We start from the raw sequence: 20,780 nt of genomic DNA on the forward strand, positions 1-20,780 counted from the left end.
GGTTCGCGGTGTCGGCGGCTCGGTTGGTCCGCGTGCGGTTATCGCACGTCGGTGTCGTCCGTCGTCATCTGGCGGTTGGTAAGAAAAGTAATTAGCGGCATTCCGCGTAAATGCCGTTTGAATTCAAATGGCTATTACGCGGGGCCGCGTCATACTTCTAATAGAAGTCCTTATTGTCCTTGAAGTTGGATTTTTATTATAGCCCCCCTTTTGCCGAAAAATACTAAATAAATTTTCAAGCATATCTTGGTTAAGTCGATTTGTAATTAAAAAAAAAATGTCATTACGTTTTTCTTCTTCAAAAAATTGTAAAATAGCATTTATAGTTTGTGTAAATCCTTTAAAGCATGGTGGTTGTGAAATTTTTCCTTTTTTGATTTTTTTCAAGTTTATAAAATATTTTGAAGCATTTATTAACAAAGTTTTGACAATTCCCGAATGAGTTAGTGCAGAATTATATGGATTATTACTATAAAGTGACCTACTATTTAAACAGTCAAATAAATTGTTTATGAATTCAATAAAATCTGCGGTATCAATTGCAGTTTTACTGCAAAGTTGACCAGTTTCTGCACATGTACGTATAGCTGATGACATAGAATGGCTTAAGACTTGTGCAGCCAACTTCACACGCATCTTTTGAAAAGACGTAGGATGGATATGTGCGTCATTGATTTTACTAAGAGCATTACTTTTTTTACTTAGTTTATCTAAATCATAAGTATTTTTAATGTCTGTGTATGAAAAAATTTGATCGTTCTTTTGAAAACAAGCATCAATGAAATTATTACGAACACTTTTGAGTAAATGGGGAACATCAAATAAAGAATAAATTTTATGACCATTTACGAAAAAAAATGGATTAGTTTCATTAACACTTAACAATTTTAAAGCACTTTGATTTGATGTCCCTTGATCACATACCATGAGTTTCGGGCATAAGCCAATATCAAATAGTTTGTTTAAAATGTCAACAATTAAATCCTTTAAAATTTCTTTTTTTACGCCAGAATTAGAAAGATAATATGCCACAGGAAATTTTCATTGAGAATATATACCACGAGCTAAAAACACTAATACGCAGTTTGCACTTTTATTCATTCTACCGTAAGTTCCTAAATCTTGAAATCTTTCAATAAAATCATATTGTTTCGAATATTCTAAAAATTCTTTGATATACATTTCATCAAAACAAATGTTACACGCCTTCTTTTTATAGCTTTTATGCTCAAATTTTTTTTGAACATGATCAAAAAAGTAATTATTAAAACCAGGCAAGAATTTCGATTCTCCGATCCAGCGTCTAATAGTTGACGGAGCAGGTAAATTAATTTTTTGTAGGCGTAAAAAATTATACGCAGTGGGGGATTTGTAAAATAAAGTAAAAGCTAAATTTCTTTCTTCTGTTGTCCATGTACGACGTTTGGTTTTTAGCTGCATAGTTACTAATGCCCTAGAGTTACACGATGGAAATTGATATGCATTTATAAGATTTTTTAAATTATTTTGAACTTTAAATTTAGAAACATAATTTTTTAATTTAGAAATATGACTGTTTTTATTATGAATTAAGTTTGATTTTTTTTTGATTTTTTGTTTTAATTTTATTTTTCTAGGCGTATCGGGATCTTTATCATGTGAATGTTTTCTTTTATAATAAGGACTAGGCATATCAATTAAATCGGAAATTTTTTCTTTTTGCGGAGTAGAAATAATTGAACTAGGACTAGGAAATATTAACTCTACTTCAGTACTGGTTTTATATTTGTCATACGTTTTGATTGGAGTCAATAATGTTAAATCATCTTCATCTGCTGTTTGATATGACTTTAAAGAACCTTGAAAAATAATTTTAATTCATTTTTCAGTAATAATATCTACTCTATTAAATAAAATGTACAGTATCATAAAGGGTCACAACTCACAAGTCACAAAAAAAATAGGCTATGTGTACATGTTCAGTGTTGGGGAAGTTACTGGTTTTTGGTAATTTAATTTAATTTCTAATTCCTTATCAAAATTGTAATTAAATTATTTTTAAGTTACTTTTTTTTTTTATTTGGTCAAGTTACATTTCTTTTGAGTTTAAAAAGTAACTCAATTACAGTAAAAGTTACTTTTTTCAAAAATATCACTTGAGCTTAATAAACCATATTATGTACAATACGATAATACATAACAATACATAAACTAAATATTAAATAATGACAATCAACAATATAAAATTATTAACAAATACTTATTTTGCTACACATTTAATCATAGGCGTGCGCACGGATAGGGCTGATTGGGCTTTAGCCCCACCTAAGCCTTTTTTTATATATGTGAATGGGTACTTGGTACTTAAGAAAGTATAACAAAATAAATCTAAATCATAGATACTTACATAATTAAAAATATACTCGTTGCCCATCGAGATGTTAAAATTTTAAATCAATATTGATGAATTGTATAATTTATTTATTGTGTGAAATAATGAAAAATGATTTAATGATTGTTTACATTTTCCAGTCACCAACAAAAAGGTCACTTCGAAATTTGTATTGAAAATTTCTACAATTTTTTCTTGGGTCGCCATAACAGAGGGGTTGAGGGGTTCAGATTAAATTTAAAAACTTATTTTTTCAGATTTCTTTTAAACAAAAGTGAATTTTCAAAATTACAGTCACTAATTTTAGATCGCTTTTTAGTGCATATTGTATTAAACCAAATAAAGTAACGAGTAATTAAGTAATTTAGTAATAATTATTACTACAAAAAAGTTACTCAAATAATATATAAATTACTTACAATAAAATGTAATTAAATTATCATCAAATTACTTACAATAAAATGTAATTACTAATTAAATTATCATTAAATTACTTAAAAAGTAATTTGGTTATGGTAACTTGTAACTTATGTTAAGCTACTCCCCAACACTGATGTAGTACATGGTCAATTTCAAAAATTAAAAATTACGAAATTTGAGAACTATTTTGAATTAGAAATTCATACAAATTTTCAATTCATATCTAAAATTTGAAAATTTAATACAAGATTAAGTATTCTATGTATTTCTACCTTAAACAAAAAAAACCGGGAAAGTCGCTCTGCTGCTGTAGCTGTATATAGGTAGTAGGTGTCGATTGGGTAGGTCATCCATTATAAAATTATAAAATGGATATGTTAAATTTGAATTCAATAATAGATATCACGTACACGATCTGTCAGCTTAAGACAATTATATTATTACATTTATATTGATATTAATTTTAAGTACCTATATATTTGTTATAATTTAAAAAGTCAAGTCATAGATATTTTAAAATTACACCAGTTACTTAGATTGGCATTTTCTTTACATGATTTAATTTTCAAAATATTTTGGTATTATAATGCTATTAATAGTCGTTTGAAATATTAAATTTTGTTCATTTTTTTTTTTTAAATAAAATAAATATCGATAAAAATTTTTTGGACTAATCAAAAAACTTGAAAATTGAATACAAAGTTCATTGTAAGTTAGTCTTATAGTGATTAAAAAATTATAAAAATACATTGGCACAATTTTTTTTTATAAGCGTTTGAAGTTCAAATATTGACAAAATTATGATAATCTGCAAATTATTTCATAGTTAAAATTTAAAAAAATTTTATTAGTAGCTAAGAATTGAAAATCGAACACAAAATTTTCCATAAGTTTGGTCTACAATAATTGAAAACTTGAGTTCAACAACCAGACATCTCCATATTATGACATCTCCGAAGTCCGAAGAAGTCTTGTTGTTGTACCAATAAATAAAACAGACATCTCTATTTGTATTATATCTCCGTAATTAATGATCAGATATGTCTGCTGATTTTTGCACCAATCGACGGATAATTTTTTTTTTTTATTGGAATACACAAAAAAGTAGGTAATTTTCGAAAAAATGGAGATGTCAGGTTGTCTCCGTTCAGAATCGCTTTTCGTTTACAATGATACCTATCATTGGATTCAAATTTAATATATCAATCATAGTGACCTACTATAGATCAGAGCGTTACTCTTTTAACCACGCTTTTTTACATTTAATGTAATAGGGGAAATAATAAAATATTCCTCACTGGACCCCGATCTCCCCTACATATTAAAATAATTATTTCGTACCAGATGACGTAGACGGTTGATTTTCAACTACTGAATTAAATTTGAATGGAACTGCCTTTGGTTTTAGTTTTTTTTTTTATCGTACGCATAAATAAAATCATCCGGGCTAAAATGTTCTTGGCAAAGGTATCTACTGTATAGCTTTTCCACGTCCAGTGATAGTAAACTAACATTACCTATTAAATAATTGGTGATAATTACTCAAGTCAGTACTTAATTTGATATTTTAGAGTGAATTTAAAATACATAATAAATATTATCTTGTAATTATTTGTAAGTATATTATTTACCAGAATTTATTGCCCAGATTTCAGATATTATTCTGTCTTTTGGAAATCGAAACATGCTTAGTCCAGGATACTTAACTGTATTTTTTAAGCAATTAAAATACTGGCATTTATTTCCAGGCATTATTAAAAACAATATAAATCTCAAATAAAAAATAATAAAATTGGATGGTACATCGGTTTATAACATGGAATTATGGAAACAATATAATATTATTTTGTTTGAGACGTTAAACTACGAATGTCCATTCGTGAACTGTTCAACTGTTCAAGTGTAGCACTGTAGTAGTGTAGTGTATACAATAAATTGTAATAATAGGCATTATTATTTATTAATAATTATGGGCATTATAATATTGTCCTGTGCAATCTAATTTAAAGGCGTCAAATTTATTAATAAATATCATAAATATTGAATAACAATGCTGTCGGTCGCCCGCCGCCCATAACCGGTACTAAGGCAAGGTAAGTTCTCCACCGAGCTGACAGCCACAACAACAGCGCTCTGTAGCGGCTGACAGCACAGAATCGGTCGCCACTATTTTCTACGGCATGGCTTATCTGTCTATTATAAAATCAATGATATAACTAATGAAATAATAATAATATAATTTTATTTATTATCATTACAATTTTGCTATCTAGGATCCAATATATATACCTACAAAGGTGTTCATTAAATATTTTATTGATTATATTCTATAGATACTGCTTATATATCTATTATTAGAATACTATATTTGGATAATAGTGAAATTATGAAAAGCATTTTTTTTTTGTTAATATATTAAAATATTTATTTTTTGAAAATAGTAATAAAATGGAAAAGGTATACATATTAAACAAAACATAACAATTTTTTATACAAAATAATAATAAAAACTTATTTTTTCTCAAAATATGAATTTTAAAAGAATATAAATTTATCAATAAGTAATGTAAACAATATTTTTATGGCATAGTCAGTAAAAAAGATTTAATTTGAAATTTTATATAATTAAAATAAAACAAAAGTTTATATATAAATAAAATTAAATAACAAATAATAATAGTACATCACAAGCGTGAAAATTACAAAAAAAAAACAGACCAATTAAATGAGTTTCCTTTTGAGGTCCCTCACTTTTGTCCTTAGTGATACTAAGGACCGAGGAACCTTATTAAAAGGCGATCTTTTCATCAAAGATAATAACCCTTGACTGGTATTCAGTATTTGATCCTTAGTTAGTATAAGCATTTGAAGAATTTTTTCTTCTTCTGAGGAATATTTTGTTTTCGTAGGTGACCGCATTTTTAATTCATTACAACCGGAACGTAAATTGGTTGTTGGCGAAATTGTTGTTGGTAAATTGACCACAGATGGATTTAATATTGTTGTTTCGTCTTGGGGAGGATCAACTAGAAAAAAATAAAAATAATGAATAAAGAACGTAGATTTAGCCTATTTTTGGATAGATTTTATCACCGATTGGATTTCCCGTGACAGCGTCGACGAATAACTCACGCACAATAGGTGCTTTTGGTACACCGGCACCTATGTCAGCTGTAGATGATTGCCTTTTTGCGGCACCACTGGTCACAGATTGACTGATCTGACGAAGCACGGATGCATTATATATAGGTACTGATCTATATACGATGTCGGCCTCCGGTGCGGAACTGCCGGCACCGAATGGATAATGCACTTTTGTGTCAAAGACATATGGATTGACACAGAACGGCTTTGTCTTCCACACTTCAGCCAGTTCATTTAGTCTTTCCTTGAATGAGTGAATGCTCTACAACAAAAGAAACAAAAAAAAAATTTTTTAAATAATACAATTTTTTAAAAATTAAAAAAATTATTTTTTAACATGTATTTCATATACATACATCTGACGATGCACCTTCTTGAATGCTCGGTCTCATGGTTTCCTTAAACAAAAAAAAAAAGGATAAAAAAAATTTAAAATTAAAAACAAAAAAGTGGGCAAGTGGGTACCGTTCTGCTGTACATTAGGGGGTGGGGTGGACCTCGGACTAGGGTAGGTTAAATTTGAATGCAATCATTGGTATCATTGTATACGAAAAACGATTCTGAACGAAGATGATTTGTCAGCCTAGGATATAATTTCCAGTGGTTGGTGAAAAGGTGTTTTATGTTTTATTGGCCTGAATACACCAACATTTAAGTTCTTTTATAATTATTGTAAGCTAAACTCATGAAAAATCTTGTATTAAATTTTCAACTCTTATAGCTACCTATACAAACATTTTTATGAATTATACCTACAAAATAATTTGCAAATATTCATAATTTTGACGAATTTTCAAGTATTTTGATAGGGCCAAAAAAATTTTCAGAAAAATTGAAAATTTCAGTTGTCTATAAATAGCTCAAAAAAAACTCAAAATATTTTGAAAATTAAATCATGTGAGGAAAATTTCAATCTAAATAACTGGTAAAATTTTTAAGTATTTACGACTTATACTATTTGAATAACAACAAATATCAAAAACCGTTTGAGGCTAAACCGTTATTTAACGCGGTTTTGTAAAATTTTAAATTTCAAACACTCATAAAAATTTTTTGTCTGAATCCGGTAGAGTTTTTTTTCAGATATTTGAAGAAAAATTTATGGAGAATCTTGTATCAAATTTTCAAAACTTAGTTATAAAAAAAGAAATTTTTACGATTTTCCAACCTCAAAATTACTTGCAAATTTTCGCAATTTTGACATATTTCGTATAAATTCGAATTTTAAGCACTCATAAAAAAAAATTGTGACTAACGATTTTGGATTTTATTTTTTATCACTTTAAGAACAACTTATAAGAAACCTTGTATTAAATTGTCAAGATTTTCTGATCAGCCAAAAAATTTTTATCGTTATTTTAAAAAAAAAATACTTAGAAAAATTGAAAATTTCAATTGTCTATAAATAGTTCAAAAAAAGTCAAAATTTCGTTGAAAATTTAACTGTGTACGGAGAACGCTAATATAAATATTTGGTGAAAATTTCAAGTATTTACATCGATTAGTTTTTGAGTTATAGCAAAATAAAAAATTCGATTTTGACGAAAACTGGTTTTGCGTAAAAATTCCCGTTTTTCCGTCATTTTTTTTTTTTTTTTTGTTTTTCTCGATTCATTTCAAAAATATTGAACATTTTTAACTTTTGACCTCCTATAGTACCAACTAGATTCAATTTCCTTTTCAAAGAGGGGCTGAAGTCAAAAATCGAAGCATTTTTACTGCTCCAAATGTTGTCGACAGACACAAAAAAAAAAAACACACATCATTGTAAAATTAATGCACTCATCACTTCGTTCAGAATCTAAAAAATATAAATCATACCTCATCAATGTCTTGATTGTTGATTGTTCTACCTAAGAGGTGAAACCGCCCGGCCTCAGCCATTTCAGCCTTTGTAGCTTTGATAGATTTAGCTCTTAAATCGTCATTTCCAACGAATACCCAATCAGATCTGCAATACATTAAAAAATAAACATTAAGACAAAAAAAAAACATTTTTTTTTTTAAGAAACTTACAATCCGCAGTGAGTATTTGGGAAAACATATACCACTGGTATAACTTCAAGTTTTTTAACAATTTGTGCTAAATTTAACTTTACCAAATTAAAATCTCCTCTCTTTAAAAATAGTGCTTTTATTATGTATAAACGGTACGAATGGGGAATAGTTAATCTGGAGTACAAATCTTCAGCTGAGATATTTCCTCCTATAGACAGGGAACCTATTGTACTATCCGATAATTCACCATACTCTCTGACTAACTTTTTAATCATAAAACATTGGGATAAATTTACGGCCGGTGCCATGCCACAATCCCTGGATACTATGTTGTACAATAAAATTATCCAATGTTCAGCGGCCTGAAAATAGAAGCAAAAAAAGACAAAAAAGATTCAAACAATTGAAACGACCCAACTAACTTCGAATGGGCAACAGGACAGGACATCGGCAGTCACGATACCAAATGATCTTGTTAAATCCTTCCTAACATAGGGCCCGATGGGCACATGCCCAAACAAATTTATTTGATGGAATTGTATATTAAAACCAACTGCAGATGGATTATACCGGACAAAGCCGTCGTCGTCGCGTCGACTCTTCCGACGACGGCCCGGTACAATCTGCCTACAGGGAAACAATACCGATAATCGGTTGGAATCCAAAAACTGAGATTCCCCGAATACGTGAAATCTCAAAATTAATTCAAAATCATAAATATCAGCCAAAACCTAAAAAATCAAACATAAAAATTACCAAATTTATTAAGGCAAACAAACCCAACATAGAAATACGAAATATTGAAAAAATTATACGAACGTTTCTATCCAGTTTTACTGTATGAGCAATGTCTATGGCCTCCTTCAGTTTTCGAAGAATGGCAGTTATTCTCGAGTCAATATAATATGGCCAATTTTTGGATGAATATAACAATAAATTTTCTGATAAACAAAATTGGACCATCCGGGATCCATACGTTGACAACAATGATATTACGTCACTGGAATTTTTACCAGACAATACACATTCTAAACGAACGCCACTCCCCGTGACGGCGTCCGATAGAAAGTCTGACATAGATGATAAAAACTGGCCCACAACGTCATCTAAATCTCTAATCTGAGCCATTTCGCTGTCTCTCAAATCTCTTCCACCAAGCAACAGCCAGGTAACAACCCCGATCGTACCCAACCCATGACGAAGTATATGTACGGCGGGGTTATATCCCTGAACATATGTACAATTTGGCAATAAATTATAAATTACAAAATTATAATTACAATTTAATATTTTGAGTTTATAATGAAAACAAAAATTACTTGGTGCATTGGTTTCGGAAATCCTTTGAAATAACCTTGGTCGTAAGAACCAAGACCATGGTAAAATCTTGTCTTAGAAAAGGCCTGCAATATGTTGGTCCTTTTAAACATTAACGCCCTGCATGTTGACTTCATCCGAAGATTCACGGCAGCATGCAACTGCACTATTTTAATAGTAGGGTTAAAGAGATCTAAAAACCTACTAATAAATGTAACAGTTGCATCTGGGGGCAGTTGGAGACCATGAGCGGCACAATAAAATCTACATTTCATACATAAAATAAAAAAAAAACAACAATCAATGTATTTCGTTTTTTACGCCTATAGAAAAACAGCACGTAAACAGCTTACTTCTAACTATATGGAGTAAAAATTTGTCCTTAAAATTAAGAGAGAAAATAATTAAAAAAAGTATAACTTGCCTGTAAATCAAGTCGCTGGACAGGATAAAAATTTTAAATGGACTAAATAAAAATGTTAAACCACTCGTTACTAACAGAATTTAAAATGTTAAAATAATATTAGAATTTAGTGGTCAGTGACAGTATAAAGTCGTTAGTATCCTAAAAAACTAATATACTTTTACACGATAAAAATACAAATTATAAGTTTATACATCAAATCATAAAAGCAGATGCAGACGTAAACACGGGTCGCAAACGGATGACGATGACAATATTGTAAACTTTGAACAAGAACGCTTGTTAAGTTATAAGTTATAATAATTCAACATGTCCTGGAATATCATTAAACACTTAATATGTGTTTAATCAAATCCAAAAACTAAGATTATTGGGAATATACCTAACCTAACCGTCTTGGGAATACTTGAATCTTTTTACCAAAAACAAAAGATGTGTAACAGAAATTAATAATCAAGATGAATTATGTTGCCCCCGTGCTATTTTAGTTGGATTATCGTACAAGACTGCTGATATATTGGAACATAAATTAACCGATAGCCAAATAAAAGACCTACGGAATGGCAGAAATTGTAATGTCTGTAATTATTTGGTAACACTGTTACCACAGTTATAATTGGTTATAATATTCTATGTATATATTTTCATGTATAACCTTTAATTATGTGTATCGTTAAATAAACTTCTTTCGTATTGTAACCGTTGAGTGCTCACTGCTTGCGTTATACTATGTAGCCTCGTGAAATATTACATTGGCGACGAAGGGATATGTGAAAACCACGTGAGTAATTTTGTTTTCAAAACCGCTAGTTTTTTTTTTTGAAAAGGTCAAAATGTCTACTAGTGGTAGTGTTAAGAGATCTAACTCGAATAGTAGCATAGGGCTAACTGGTCAGATTTCTGAATTTAATTTTAAAAACGACGATTTTAGTGCGTGGATTGAAAGATTCGAATTATTTGTATTATTGAATGAAATTAATGTACATAAGAAAAAATTAATGTTTCTCACGTTTTTGGGTAATGACGGTTATTCATTAATTAGAGACCTGTGTATACCTAGTAAACCTACAGATAAAACTTATGATCAATTAAAGGAATTGTTGTCAAATTACATTAATCCGAAACCTAATTTGTTGACTGAACGTTATAAATTTAAAGAGAGGAAGCAGGGATCTGATAAAACGATTCACCAGTTTATAACATCTCTTAAAAAACTTTCACAATTTTGTGAATTCGGTGCAAATTTGGATGATTCATTAAGAGACCAAGTTGTATATGGTATTAAAAACGTTAATATTAAAAAACGTTTGTTGTCCGAAACTAATCTGACATTCAAGAAAAGTGTGGAGTTGTGTTTGTCAATGGAAGCAGCAGACAAGGATGTATCTAAATGGGAAAGCCAAGAGTTGAATTATCAAGAATTTATGAAGAAGAGCAACAAATCAGCTAAGGACAGTAGGAAAGCAAGTCAGAAAGCAGAAAAGAAGGAATCATCGAACCACAAGGGTGTACCTGGCAAGATGGTTTGTTATTGTTGTGGTGTTGTTGGTCATACTAAACCAAACTGTAAGTATAAATCATATTCTTGTTCAAATTGTTCTAAGATAGGTCATTTAAAAAAAGTATGTAAATCTAAGGTTAAAAAAGTTAATAATTTGGAACAATGTAATATTGATATTAACTTGGATAATTTATATAATTTAGAAACTGTTAATGTTAATTATGTTCAACCTTATTGTGTGAAATTGAGTGTTCAGGATAAAATTGTTGAGTTTCAAATAGATACTGGGTCTAGTATGACTGTTATGAATGTTAAAGATTTAAAATTTTATGAGATTGAATATTTGAACAAAGTTGAACAGTCTAATATACGGTTGAAGGCTTATAATAATACAGTTATTGTGCCTTTAGGTATATTAAAAGTTAAAGTTCAATATAACAATGTTAATAAAGAATTGGAAATGGTTGTGGTTAAAGAAGGTGGTCCTCCGATTCTTGGTCGAGAATGGTTAACTGAATTGAGTATTCCAATGCATTCAGGTACTTACTCATTATGTAAATTAACATCATACCAGAATGTGGTACAAACATTTCCATTTGTTTTTAATGATATTTTGGGTTGTTATAAGCACAAAATGTTTGATTTAATTCTTAAAAAAGATTTTAAACCTGTTTTTATTAAACCTAGAGTTTTACCGTTTGCTTTAAAGGATAAAGTTAGTAATGAGATTGATAGATTAGTTAATACTAAATTGTTAATTCCTGTAACAAATTCTGATTGGGGTACGCCTATAGTCCCTGTAATTAAGAGTGATGGAACTATAAGATTATGTGGGGATTATAAAGTTACACTTAACAAGTATTTAGAAATAGATAGGTATCCTATTCCAAGAGTAGCTGATCTAATGAATGTTTTTCAAGGTGCTGCAAAATTTTGTTCGTTGGATTTATGCCAAGCATATCAGCAATTGTTACTGAGTGAAGGAAGTAAAAAATTAACAACTATATCTACTCATAAAGGGTTGTTCATGTTTAATCGATTACCATATGGTATAGCTTCAGCTCCAGGGTTACTACAGAGAGAAATGGAGAGGTTACTTAGTGGTATACCGGGAACTGTATGTTTTTATGATGATATTGTAATAGCTGGGAGAGATGACAATGAATTAAGTGAGAGATTGTATATTGTTTTAAATAAACTTTCAGAGGCGGGTTTAACGGTAAAGAAAGAAAAGTGTAAATTTTTTAGTGATCATGTTACCTTTTTAGGTTACAAGGTAGATAAAAATGGTCTTCATATACCGGATGAAAGGATTAAAGCAATTAATAATGTGGCAATACCCAAAAGTACACAGGATGTGAAGGCATTTTTAGGTTTGGTTAATTATTATGGCAAGTTTGTAGAAAATATGTCTACTATTGCTGGTCCATTATATGCATTGTTAAAGAACAATACTAAATTTGTGTGGAATTTGAATCAGAGTAATGCATTTTCTAAAATTAAGGAATCTATTTTATCCAATAAGGTTCTGGTGCATTATAATCCACATTTGGAACTAATAGTAGCTAGTGATGCTAGTCCTTTTGGTGTGGGAGCTGTGTTATCACATAAAATGTCAGATGGATCAGAAAAGCCTATTGCTTTTGCTTCTAGAACGTTGAATGAGTCTGAAAAAAATTATTCTCAAATTGATAAAGAGGCTCTAGCTTTGGTTTTTGCTATTAAATATTTCCACCAGTTTGTGTACGGTAGAGAATTTATTTTGAGGACTGACCATAAACCTTTAGTCTCGATTTTTGGTGAAAAGAAAGGAATTCCTCTTATGTCAGCTTATAGATTACAGCGTTATGCTATATTTTTATCTGGTTATACTTACAAAATAGAATTTATTAAAGGTATAGAGAATAGTAATGCAGATGCTTTATCTAGATTGCCTTTAAGTGTTACTAGTAGTAACGATTTAGAGTGTGATAATTTTTTTATTAACATGGTAACTACAAATATTAAGTCTGACAAAGCAATTATGTCAAAAATTAAAAATATTTGATAACCGACCGTTTACCTACCGCGATATAGAAAACGTCGAAAAATTGTTGAACATTCAAGTGAAAGTCGTGAATGTGGATAATTTTTGTGAAATCGACTACTCGGGAAATGAAAATAGAATTAAGATTTATCTATTGAAAAAAAATGATCATTTTCATACTATTTATTCCATGCCTTCGTTTAAGGAACGTGTATACTACTGCGAATTATGTGATACGGGGTATAATAATAATAAAAATAAACACGTGTGTAAAAAAGGACCCGGGCTAAAGTGTAAGCTGTGTAACGAAAAATATCATATCCATGACTTCAGAAAAGAAAAAATTTTTTGTCAAGAGTGCAACCGTTACTGTGTCGATGTCGAATGTTTAAGAAAACATAGAAATGTTTGCGATAAGGAGTATAAATGCAGTGGATGTAATTTAATAGTACAAATAAATGACCACACACACAATAGCGTTTGCGGATATGGAAAATGCCATAATTGCAAACAAGAAAACATCAAATTGTGTCTACATGAATGTTTTATGCAACGAAAAATAGGAAAAGGAGGATATTGTGTGGAAGCCTGCGTTTGTAACAACAAATCATCAGAAAAACGGAAAGACTACGTTCACAACGAATTATATATTTTTCGATTACGAAGCCCAACAAAACACAGGAACACACATACCAAATATGGTAATTGCGCAAAATTTTGAAGGTACAAAATATGTGTTTTCGACAGATGACGTGGCCACGGCTAATGATAAATTTTGCAAATGGGCAATAAGTAAAGATATGAAAGGAACAACATACATAGCACACAATTCAAAATCATACGATACATATTTTATAATACAATACATTTTAAAATACATGCCAACAGTCAAATACGAAATAATTCGTAACGGGACAAAAGTTATGATGCTCGAAATAAAAGAAGGGGGCTTGAACATAAAATTCATCGATAGCCTTAATTTTATACAGTCTAAACTATCTGACTTCCCAAAAACGTTTGGACTTACAGAAGCGAAAAAAGGATACTTTCCACATTTTTTCAATACTCCAGAAAATGAATGTTATATAGGACCTTTACCGAACAAATCTTATTACGGCTATAATACTATGACAACGAAACAAAGAACAGCTTTTATAAATTGGCATGATGAAATGACAAATAACAATTATACATTTAATTTCAAAAAAGAGTTGGAAGAATATTGTAATTCGGACGTTGACATTCTACGAAGAGGATGTTTAGAACTCAGAAAACAATTTTTAGACGTGTGCAACATTGACCCCTTTAAATACATAACCATTGCGAGTGTATGTATGGCAATTTATCGGCAGAGTGACTTGTCAAATTCCACTATAGCAGTCGTTCAAAATGTGAAAAAAGAGAAATTTTCAGACGAATCAATCAAGTGGTTGAAAAGCAAAATATTAAATGGAAATAAAAATATAAAGCATGCATTAAACGGCGGAGAAGCTGTCATATGCGGTGCTAAAGTCGACGGTTATGATGTGTCGGAAAAAAAAGTATATCAGTATCATGGATGTTTCTGGCATGGCTGTCCGGATTGCTTCAACCCTAATGATACAAACCCCTTTAATAAACACTCCATGACCGATTTATACAACAACACAATTAGACGGACAACTCAATTGAAAGAAAATGGGTACCAAGTTGAAGAAATATGGAGTTGTAAATGGAGAAAGCACGCCGATTATAAACAAATGATGCAATATCCAGATGATGTGATTGAGCCACTAAACCCACGAGATGCATTTTTCGGAGGAAGAACTAACGCTACAAAATTAATGGTTAAAAATAAAAAAATTAAATACATCGATGTATGCAGTTTATACCCGACAGTAATGTATTATGATAATTACCCCGTAGGCCATCCTAAAAAGATTTTTAATCCATCAATTAAAAAATATTCGGAATCAAATTGGTATGGTTTTATCAAATGCAAATTATTACCACCGACCAATTTATATCATCCCGTACTTCCGATAAAATCTAAAAAATTAGTATTTACACTTTGTAATCAATGTCATCTTGATAAAATTAGACAGTGTACACACAACGCTGATCAGAAGTCACTTACAGGAACTTGGACCACAGACGAAGTGCAAAAAGCTATAGAGAAAGGTTATAAAATACTAAAAATTTATGAAGTGCAACATTTTGAAAAAAAATCTAATACATTGTTTAAGGAATATATAAAACGATTTTTAAAAATTAAGCTAGAAACTAGCTCTTGGAAAAATGACTATCGAACAGTTAATGATTATATTTTAGCAGTAAAAAATGCAGTGGGAATTTATTTGGATGTAGAAAATATAAAAGAAAATCCTGGATTAAGAGCACTTGCTAAAATATGCCTAAATTCGTTTTGGGGTAAGTTTGGACAAAGACCTAATCAAACAAAAACCGAGATCATATCAAAACCGGACAGATGGTATCAAGTATTGTTGGACAGTAAACTAGAAATTGAAAACATAGTGTTTTTGACGGATGATTTAGTCGAAGTGTCTTATAAACAAATTAACGAATACGTCGGAAACGAGCATAATACCAACATTTACATAGCAGCGTTCACAACATCAAATGCCAGATTAAAATTGTATAACATGTTGGACAATCTCGGTGAGAAAGTAGTGTATTACGACACAGATAGCGTATTTTATATTTTCGATGATGTCGAAGTAAAGACAGGGTGCATGCTAGGTGAATGGACTGATGAATTAGGTCCAGGTGTACATATAACAGACTGGGTGTCGACTGGTCCTAAAAGCATAGCACACACAGATAACGAAAACCGGACAACAACAAAAATAAAAGGATTTTCTCTTGGTTATGAAAATATTCAAAAATTAAATATGGACAGTATGAAGAAAATAATGAACGACGAAATAAAGGAGGTACAACTACAATTTCAACAAATAACCCGAAATTCCAAAACTAAGCAATTAGCAACAACATTTACATCAAAAACTTTCAAAATGGAATACGACAAACGGATGGCTATGTATTCGGAAGGTGACATAATAGAAACGTTACCATGGGGGTACTTGAACAACTAAATGTTAAAAATTATTATACTGTGTACATAATATATATATATTCTATAATTTATTGTTATTGTCATGTAAATATCTGTGTGATTTTATTTTTAATAATATTATACCATGTTATATAGTAAAAAATAATTCAACAATGCTAAAATATTATTATTATTATTATTATTATTGTTTATTTAATTAATAGAATACAATCTTAAACATTATAAACATACCATTTTTTTAATGCAAATACTTTATACAATGTACATTGTTGAGGATTAAAATCCATATGAAAAATACAACATGGTAGTGTTTCTCCGTTCAATCGACTAAGCCGTGGACATTCTAAGTTTTCAATGTTGAAGACGGTAGCGTGCGGCATGAACTCTTCGATAATTTTTTGTTTCTGCAAACCTTTGACGTAAATTCTATCAAATGTTAATGATTGAAATATTTTCTGTATTTCTCCATACTCGATATCACTGTATTCCAATGATAAATCGTGTTGCAACCGTTCAAGCCAACTGTTTACGCTTCGACTTTTTGCGTCTTGTTTTAAAGATGTATGTTTAAATATAAAGTGTTGATGGGTCCATGTTTCAGTGTCTGCTATAGACATTTCTTTAATAAAATACTTGTTGTTGACTCCGAGAATGCAATGAATGTCCAAAATAGCCGAAGACATATTGTTAAGCTGACTCACCGTATGGAATATTGAAAAATAATTTCGTGGTACCAAGCACATTCACTTCTGAACATTGACTGCAATTATTTTTTAATTTCATTCTTATTTATCCATGAATTATGAGAATTGTTAAACCCTATCCATTTAACATATATCTGATTCCCCTTCTTTTGTATAATTTTTTCGATTAAATAATCATTAGGAAAATTTGTTTTAGATATTTCTTCGGTGTAAAAACAACCGGCTATTGGTTCATCATGATAATCGTGTAACTGATAAGTGGGTGGTTCTGTTTTGTTTATTTTTACTATTGTGAATATTTCTGTTGACCAATTAGGTAAAAATTCTTTTGTAAAAACTCCTTTCTGAGTGCTTATTCGAACTTTATCTCCAACATGAAATTTTACTTTCCTATTAACGATTGTGCGTTGTTTCAAAGTCACTAGTGCAGGATTTTCTTCCGCCTGGACTGGTATCATCCCGATCGTTCTATGTTTTGAATTGTTGTAATTATCTATCAGGATGGGTAAAATATATAACCATTTATGTGAACCCTGAGCAGTAAACTCTCTATACATGTTTGTTTTTAAAGTTCGGTTAAACCTTTCTACAAAACAAGCTTTCGTCGTTGAATATGTGCTATACTTTTTTATATCATGCTTTGTCATTAACATGTCAAATTTCAAATTGTAAAATTCTTTTCCATTATCTACCTGCAGCAGTTTAGGCGATCTACTTATAAGTATTTTTGACATGGCACCGGTCACTTCGCAAGCCGTTTTTGTTTTTAATGGAATAGCCCAGGCGAATTTCGTGAAGCAGTCAATCACACAGAGAATATACTTGTATCCATTGTTTTTCTTTGAAAGTGGTATCATCTCGACCAAGTCTGCCTGCCATAAATCGTTTTTTCCGTACACATTTACTGTTCGTTTAGTATAATTTTTCCTAGCCGGTCTGTGAAGTTCGATTGCTATATCACGTTTAGACATTAGGTATTTTCTTTGTTATACCGGATTCATAGAGTTCTTCAAAAATAGATAATATTTCGTTTGAAACTCCGGTGTTTCCCGCAGATTGAGAGGCTAAAAGAAGTCTTAATCTATCAACCAACTCATTCGGATCATTCCAATATACTAAATTATGCGTTTGTAATTGCACACCGGCCCCCGAGGAAAATAGCTTACAAATAATTTGTTTATACTTTGCACCACCTTGCTTAATTTTTGTACCTTCCAGCGTTAAATGTGCCGATGTTTGAATAAGTATTGATTTATATGTATTTAAATCACTATCAGTATATTGCATTGGATATCTAGAAAACAATAACTCAACAAGCCCCGGTGTTAGCTGATAAGATGAATCATTGATAATTATTTCATTGTTTTTAAATTTTACTTCTTCATGGCCTATTTTAATAACACCATCAGATTTTTTTCTTGGACCATATATTTTATCTTTCTCACATTCTTCTAATGACCGGTAAGTTCCCGTCCGATTATCGGTAGCTAAATCTTCAATTGCATTCGAAATGTCATTATCATTACCTGCTTCGGAAGTTTGTGGTGTTGGCGATTGGTTATGTAATTTGTTCAGAGGCTCGATTATTGGTTTAAATGTTTGTGATACATAAGATTGAATGTCGGCATCACCTCTTTTTAATGCTTCAAATTTACGTTTAATGTTTTCCTTAGCAATAACTAATTCGTTCAACACTGTACTATCGTCTTCCATGGTTAATATCGTACTATAGTGTTTTATATAACGACAAACGTGTCAAAACCGTGTCGATATCGTCCGTTGTCACGTTCACAGTCCTTACTTATTACGACGAAATTGAATCTCCCCTTACTCCAACACAAAGTACAAAACTCTTTAAACTCGGGATAATTCATATCACCAGAGCAGTTTTCCATGTAAACGTGTTTTAAATTAGTCTCATCTTGCTTGAATAATATTATCATGTTGCTATTATCTCGAATAAGTTGTTTTGGTATGCGTGCGAATGATTGTGCCAGATAGAACACATCAATGTTGTTATGTCTACAGCGCGTGTAGTAAGAACGTACAATATTCTGATTTTCACATAAAATATCGTCAAATATAAAAACAGAATCTGGTAATGCTTTTTCTGGAGGGATAACCTCATCGTTTTCATGAAAAGTGAATAACTGTACTCCGTCCACATCTTTTAAAATTTTACAAAGCATTTTATATTTAGGTTGATCGAGTGTTTTCGAGTATATATAAACGTTATGAAATCGTATACCATTGATATTAGTCAATAAGGCATAAATTAAATTCGTTTTACCACATCCAGAAGGACCAACAACTAAAGCACGACAGGTATTTGGTAAAAGCGCTCCATGTCTTGATTCACGAGTCGTAGGTGGGTCGATGGTTTTCCACTGTAAGTTTTATTTGTTGATCGACAAACTTCATTATAATATAATGATTATGTATAAATAGCTGTGTAATCTTTGTAATCTGACCATTACACGATGTCACCTGTTCGAAGAAACAACAAGAATAAAGGCGGAGGTATAATTAACACTCTTATAAATAAATTACCACTTGAACTTCATTTACCAGGTAATTATACACTCTACCATACACACACACATAAACTAACAATATCACTTTACAAGTTTATAGTTTTTATTTATCATTTTAGGTTATCAGTACTGCGGTCCGGGGACAAAATTGAGAAAACGGTTGGATCGTGGTGATAAAGGTATCAATCCTTTAGATTCGGCGTGTAAAGAACACGATATCGCTTATGATCACAGCAAATCTTTGACAGATCGTCAAAAAGCAGATTATATATTAGAAAATAGGGCTTGGAATAGATTCAAGTCAAAAGACTCAAATTTAAAAGAAAAGTCTGCAGCGTGGTTAGTCACAACGGGCATGAAGGCCAAACGTAAAATTGGTGCAGGATGTGGATTCAAAGCTGCAATAAAGGCGGCTAAAAATGTACTCAAAAAAAATATTAATGAAAAAAACCTGATGAAATTAACAAAAAAATGTGTTGCGGCAGCTAAAAAAATATTCCGTAAAAACGGCAAGAAATCTCGAGTACCTCGTGTTATACCTATACCGAAAACTGGTGGTATGTTACCGTTGATACCAATTTTTGCTGGCTTATCTGCACTCGGAGCGCTAACAGGTGGCATTGCTAACGTTGTAAAAACCGTTAGTGAATTTAATAGAAATGAACCTTCGCATTTGGGCAGAGGATTATATCTCGCACCTAATAAAGGCGGCACGTATAAAATAGAGAAAGGAAAAGGACTATATCTCGCTCCACACGGAGGTGGTTCGTATAAAAGAAAGGGTACCCGTAAATCTTTAAAGAAAACTCCAAAACGGCAAAAAAACTAATTTCTACGTTACCCAAAAGAGCGCTGTATGATTACGAAATTATAAAACATGCGCGCATAATGAAAATACCTCATTTCATCGGAGTGTTTTCTAGAGATAGGTTACCTCCACGACCAAAGCATAAAGAATCAGCGGTTATCAATTTGGACATTGAAAAAAGTACAGGAACTCATTGGGTAGCGTATAAAAAAATTGGAAAACAAGTTACATACTACGACAGTTTTGGTAATCTACCGCCTTCACTAGAACTACAGTTGTACCTCAGTGGATGTAACATACAGTATAATTACACTAGGCATCAACGTTATAACACATTTAATTGCGGGCATTTGTGTTTGAAATTTTTATCATGTATGAAGATAATGAAATGATGGAGAGAGGTGGACCTAGAGCTATAGCAATGCGGATTCAAAAGCAAATCATGCAGAATTGGTTT

The 20,780-nt window shown here is 31.0% G+C and overlaps 3 protein-coding genes and 1 pseudogene across 3 annotated transcripts; 1 reads left to right on the forward strand and 3 right to left on the reverse strand.

The window, feature by feature from the left end:
- Nucleotides 1–1,041: 1,041 nt before the first annotated feature.
- LOC114120260 (uncharacterized) lies at nt 1,042–4,543 on the reverse strand (annotated as a pseudogene).
- Nucleotides 4,544–8,236: 3,693 nt separating this feature from the next.
- LOC126552095 (uncharacterized) lies at nt 8,237–9,264 on the reverse strand. The gene is made up of 2 exons (XM_050206586.1): nt 8,753–9,264; nt 8,237–8,664 (listed from the first exon to the last, which is right to left on the reverse strand). Exons 1-2 carry the CDS (start codon nt 9,059–9,061, stop codon nt 8,329–8,331), a joined length of 645 nt encoding a protein of 214 aa, XP_050062543.1. The 5' UTR covers nt 9,062–9,264; the 3' UTR covers nt 8,237–8,328.
- Nucleotides 9,265–13,899: 4,635 nt separating this feature from the next.
- On the forward strand, nt 13,900–16,178 carry LOC126552334 (uncharacterized). Its single transcript, XM_050207025.1, has 3 exons — nt 13,900–15,027; nt 15,457–15,987; nt 16,101–16,178. Exons 1-3 carry the CDS (start codon nt 13,900–13,902, stop codon nt 16,176–16,178), a joined length of 1,737 nt encoding a protein of 578 aa, XP_050062982.1.
- A 1,766-nt stretch (nt 16,179–17,944) lies between these two features.
- Nucleotides 17,945–18,694, reverse strand: LOC126552335 (uncharacterized). The gene has a single exon (XM_050207026.1). It carries the CDS (start codon nt 18,692–18,694, stop codon nt 17,945–17,947), a length of 750 nt encoding a protein of 249 aa, XP_050062983.1.
- Between the last annotated feature and the right edge of the window lie 2,086 nt (nt 18,695–20,780).

Source organism: Aphis gossypii, chromosome X (genome assembly GCF_020184175.1).
Source record: "Aphis gossypii isolate Hap1 chromosome X, ASM2018417v2, whole genome shotgun sequence".
NCBI lineage: Eukaryota > Metazoa > Arthropoda > Insecta > Hemiptera > Aphididae > Aphis > Aphis gossypii.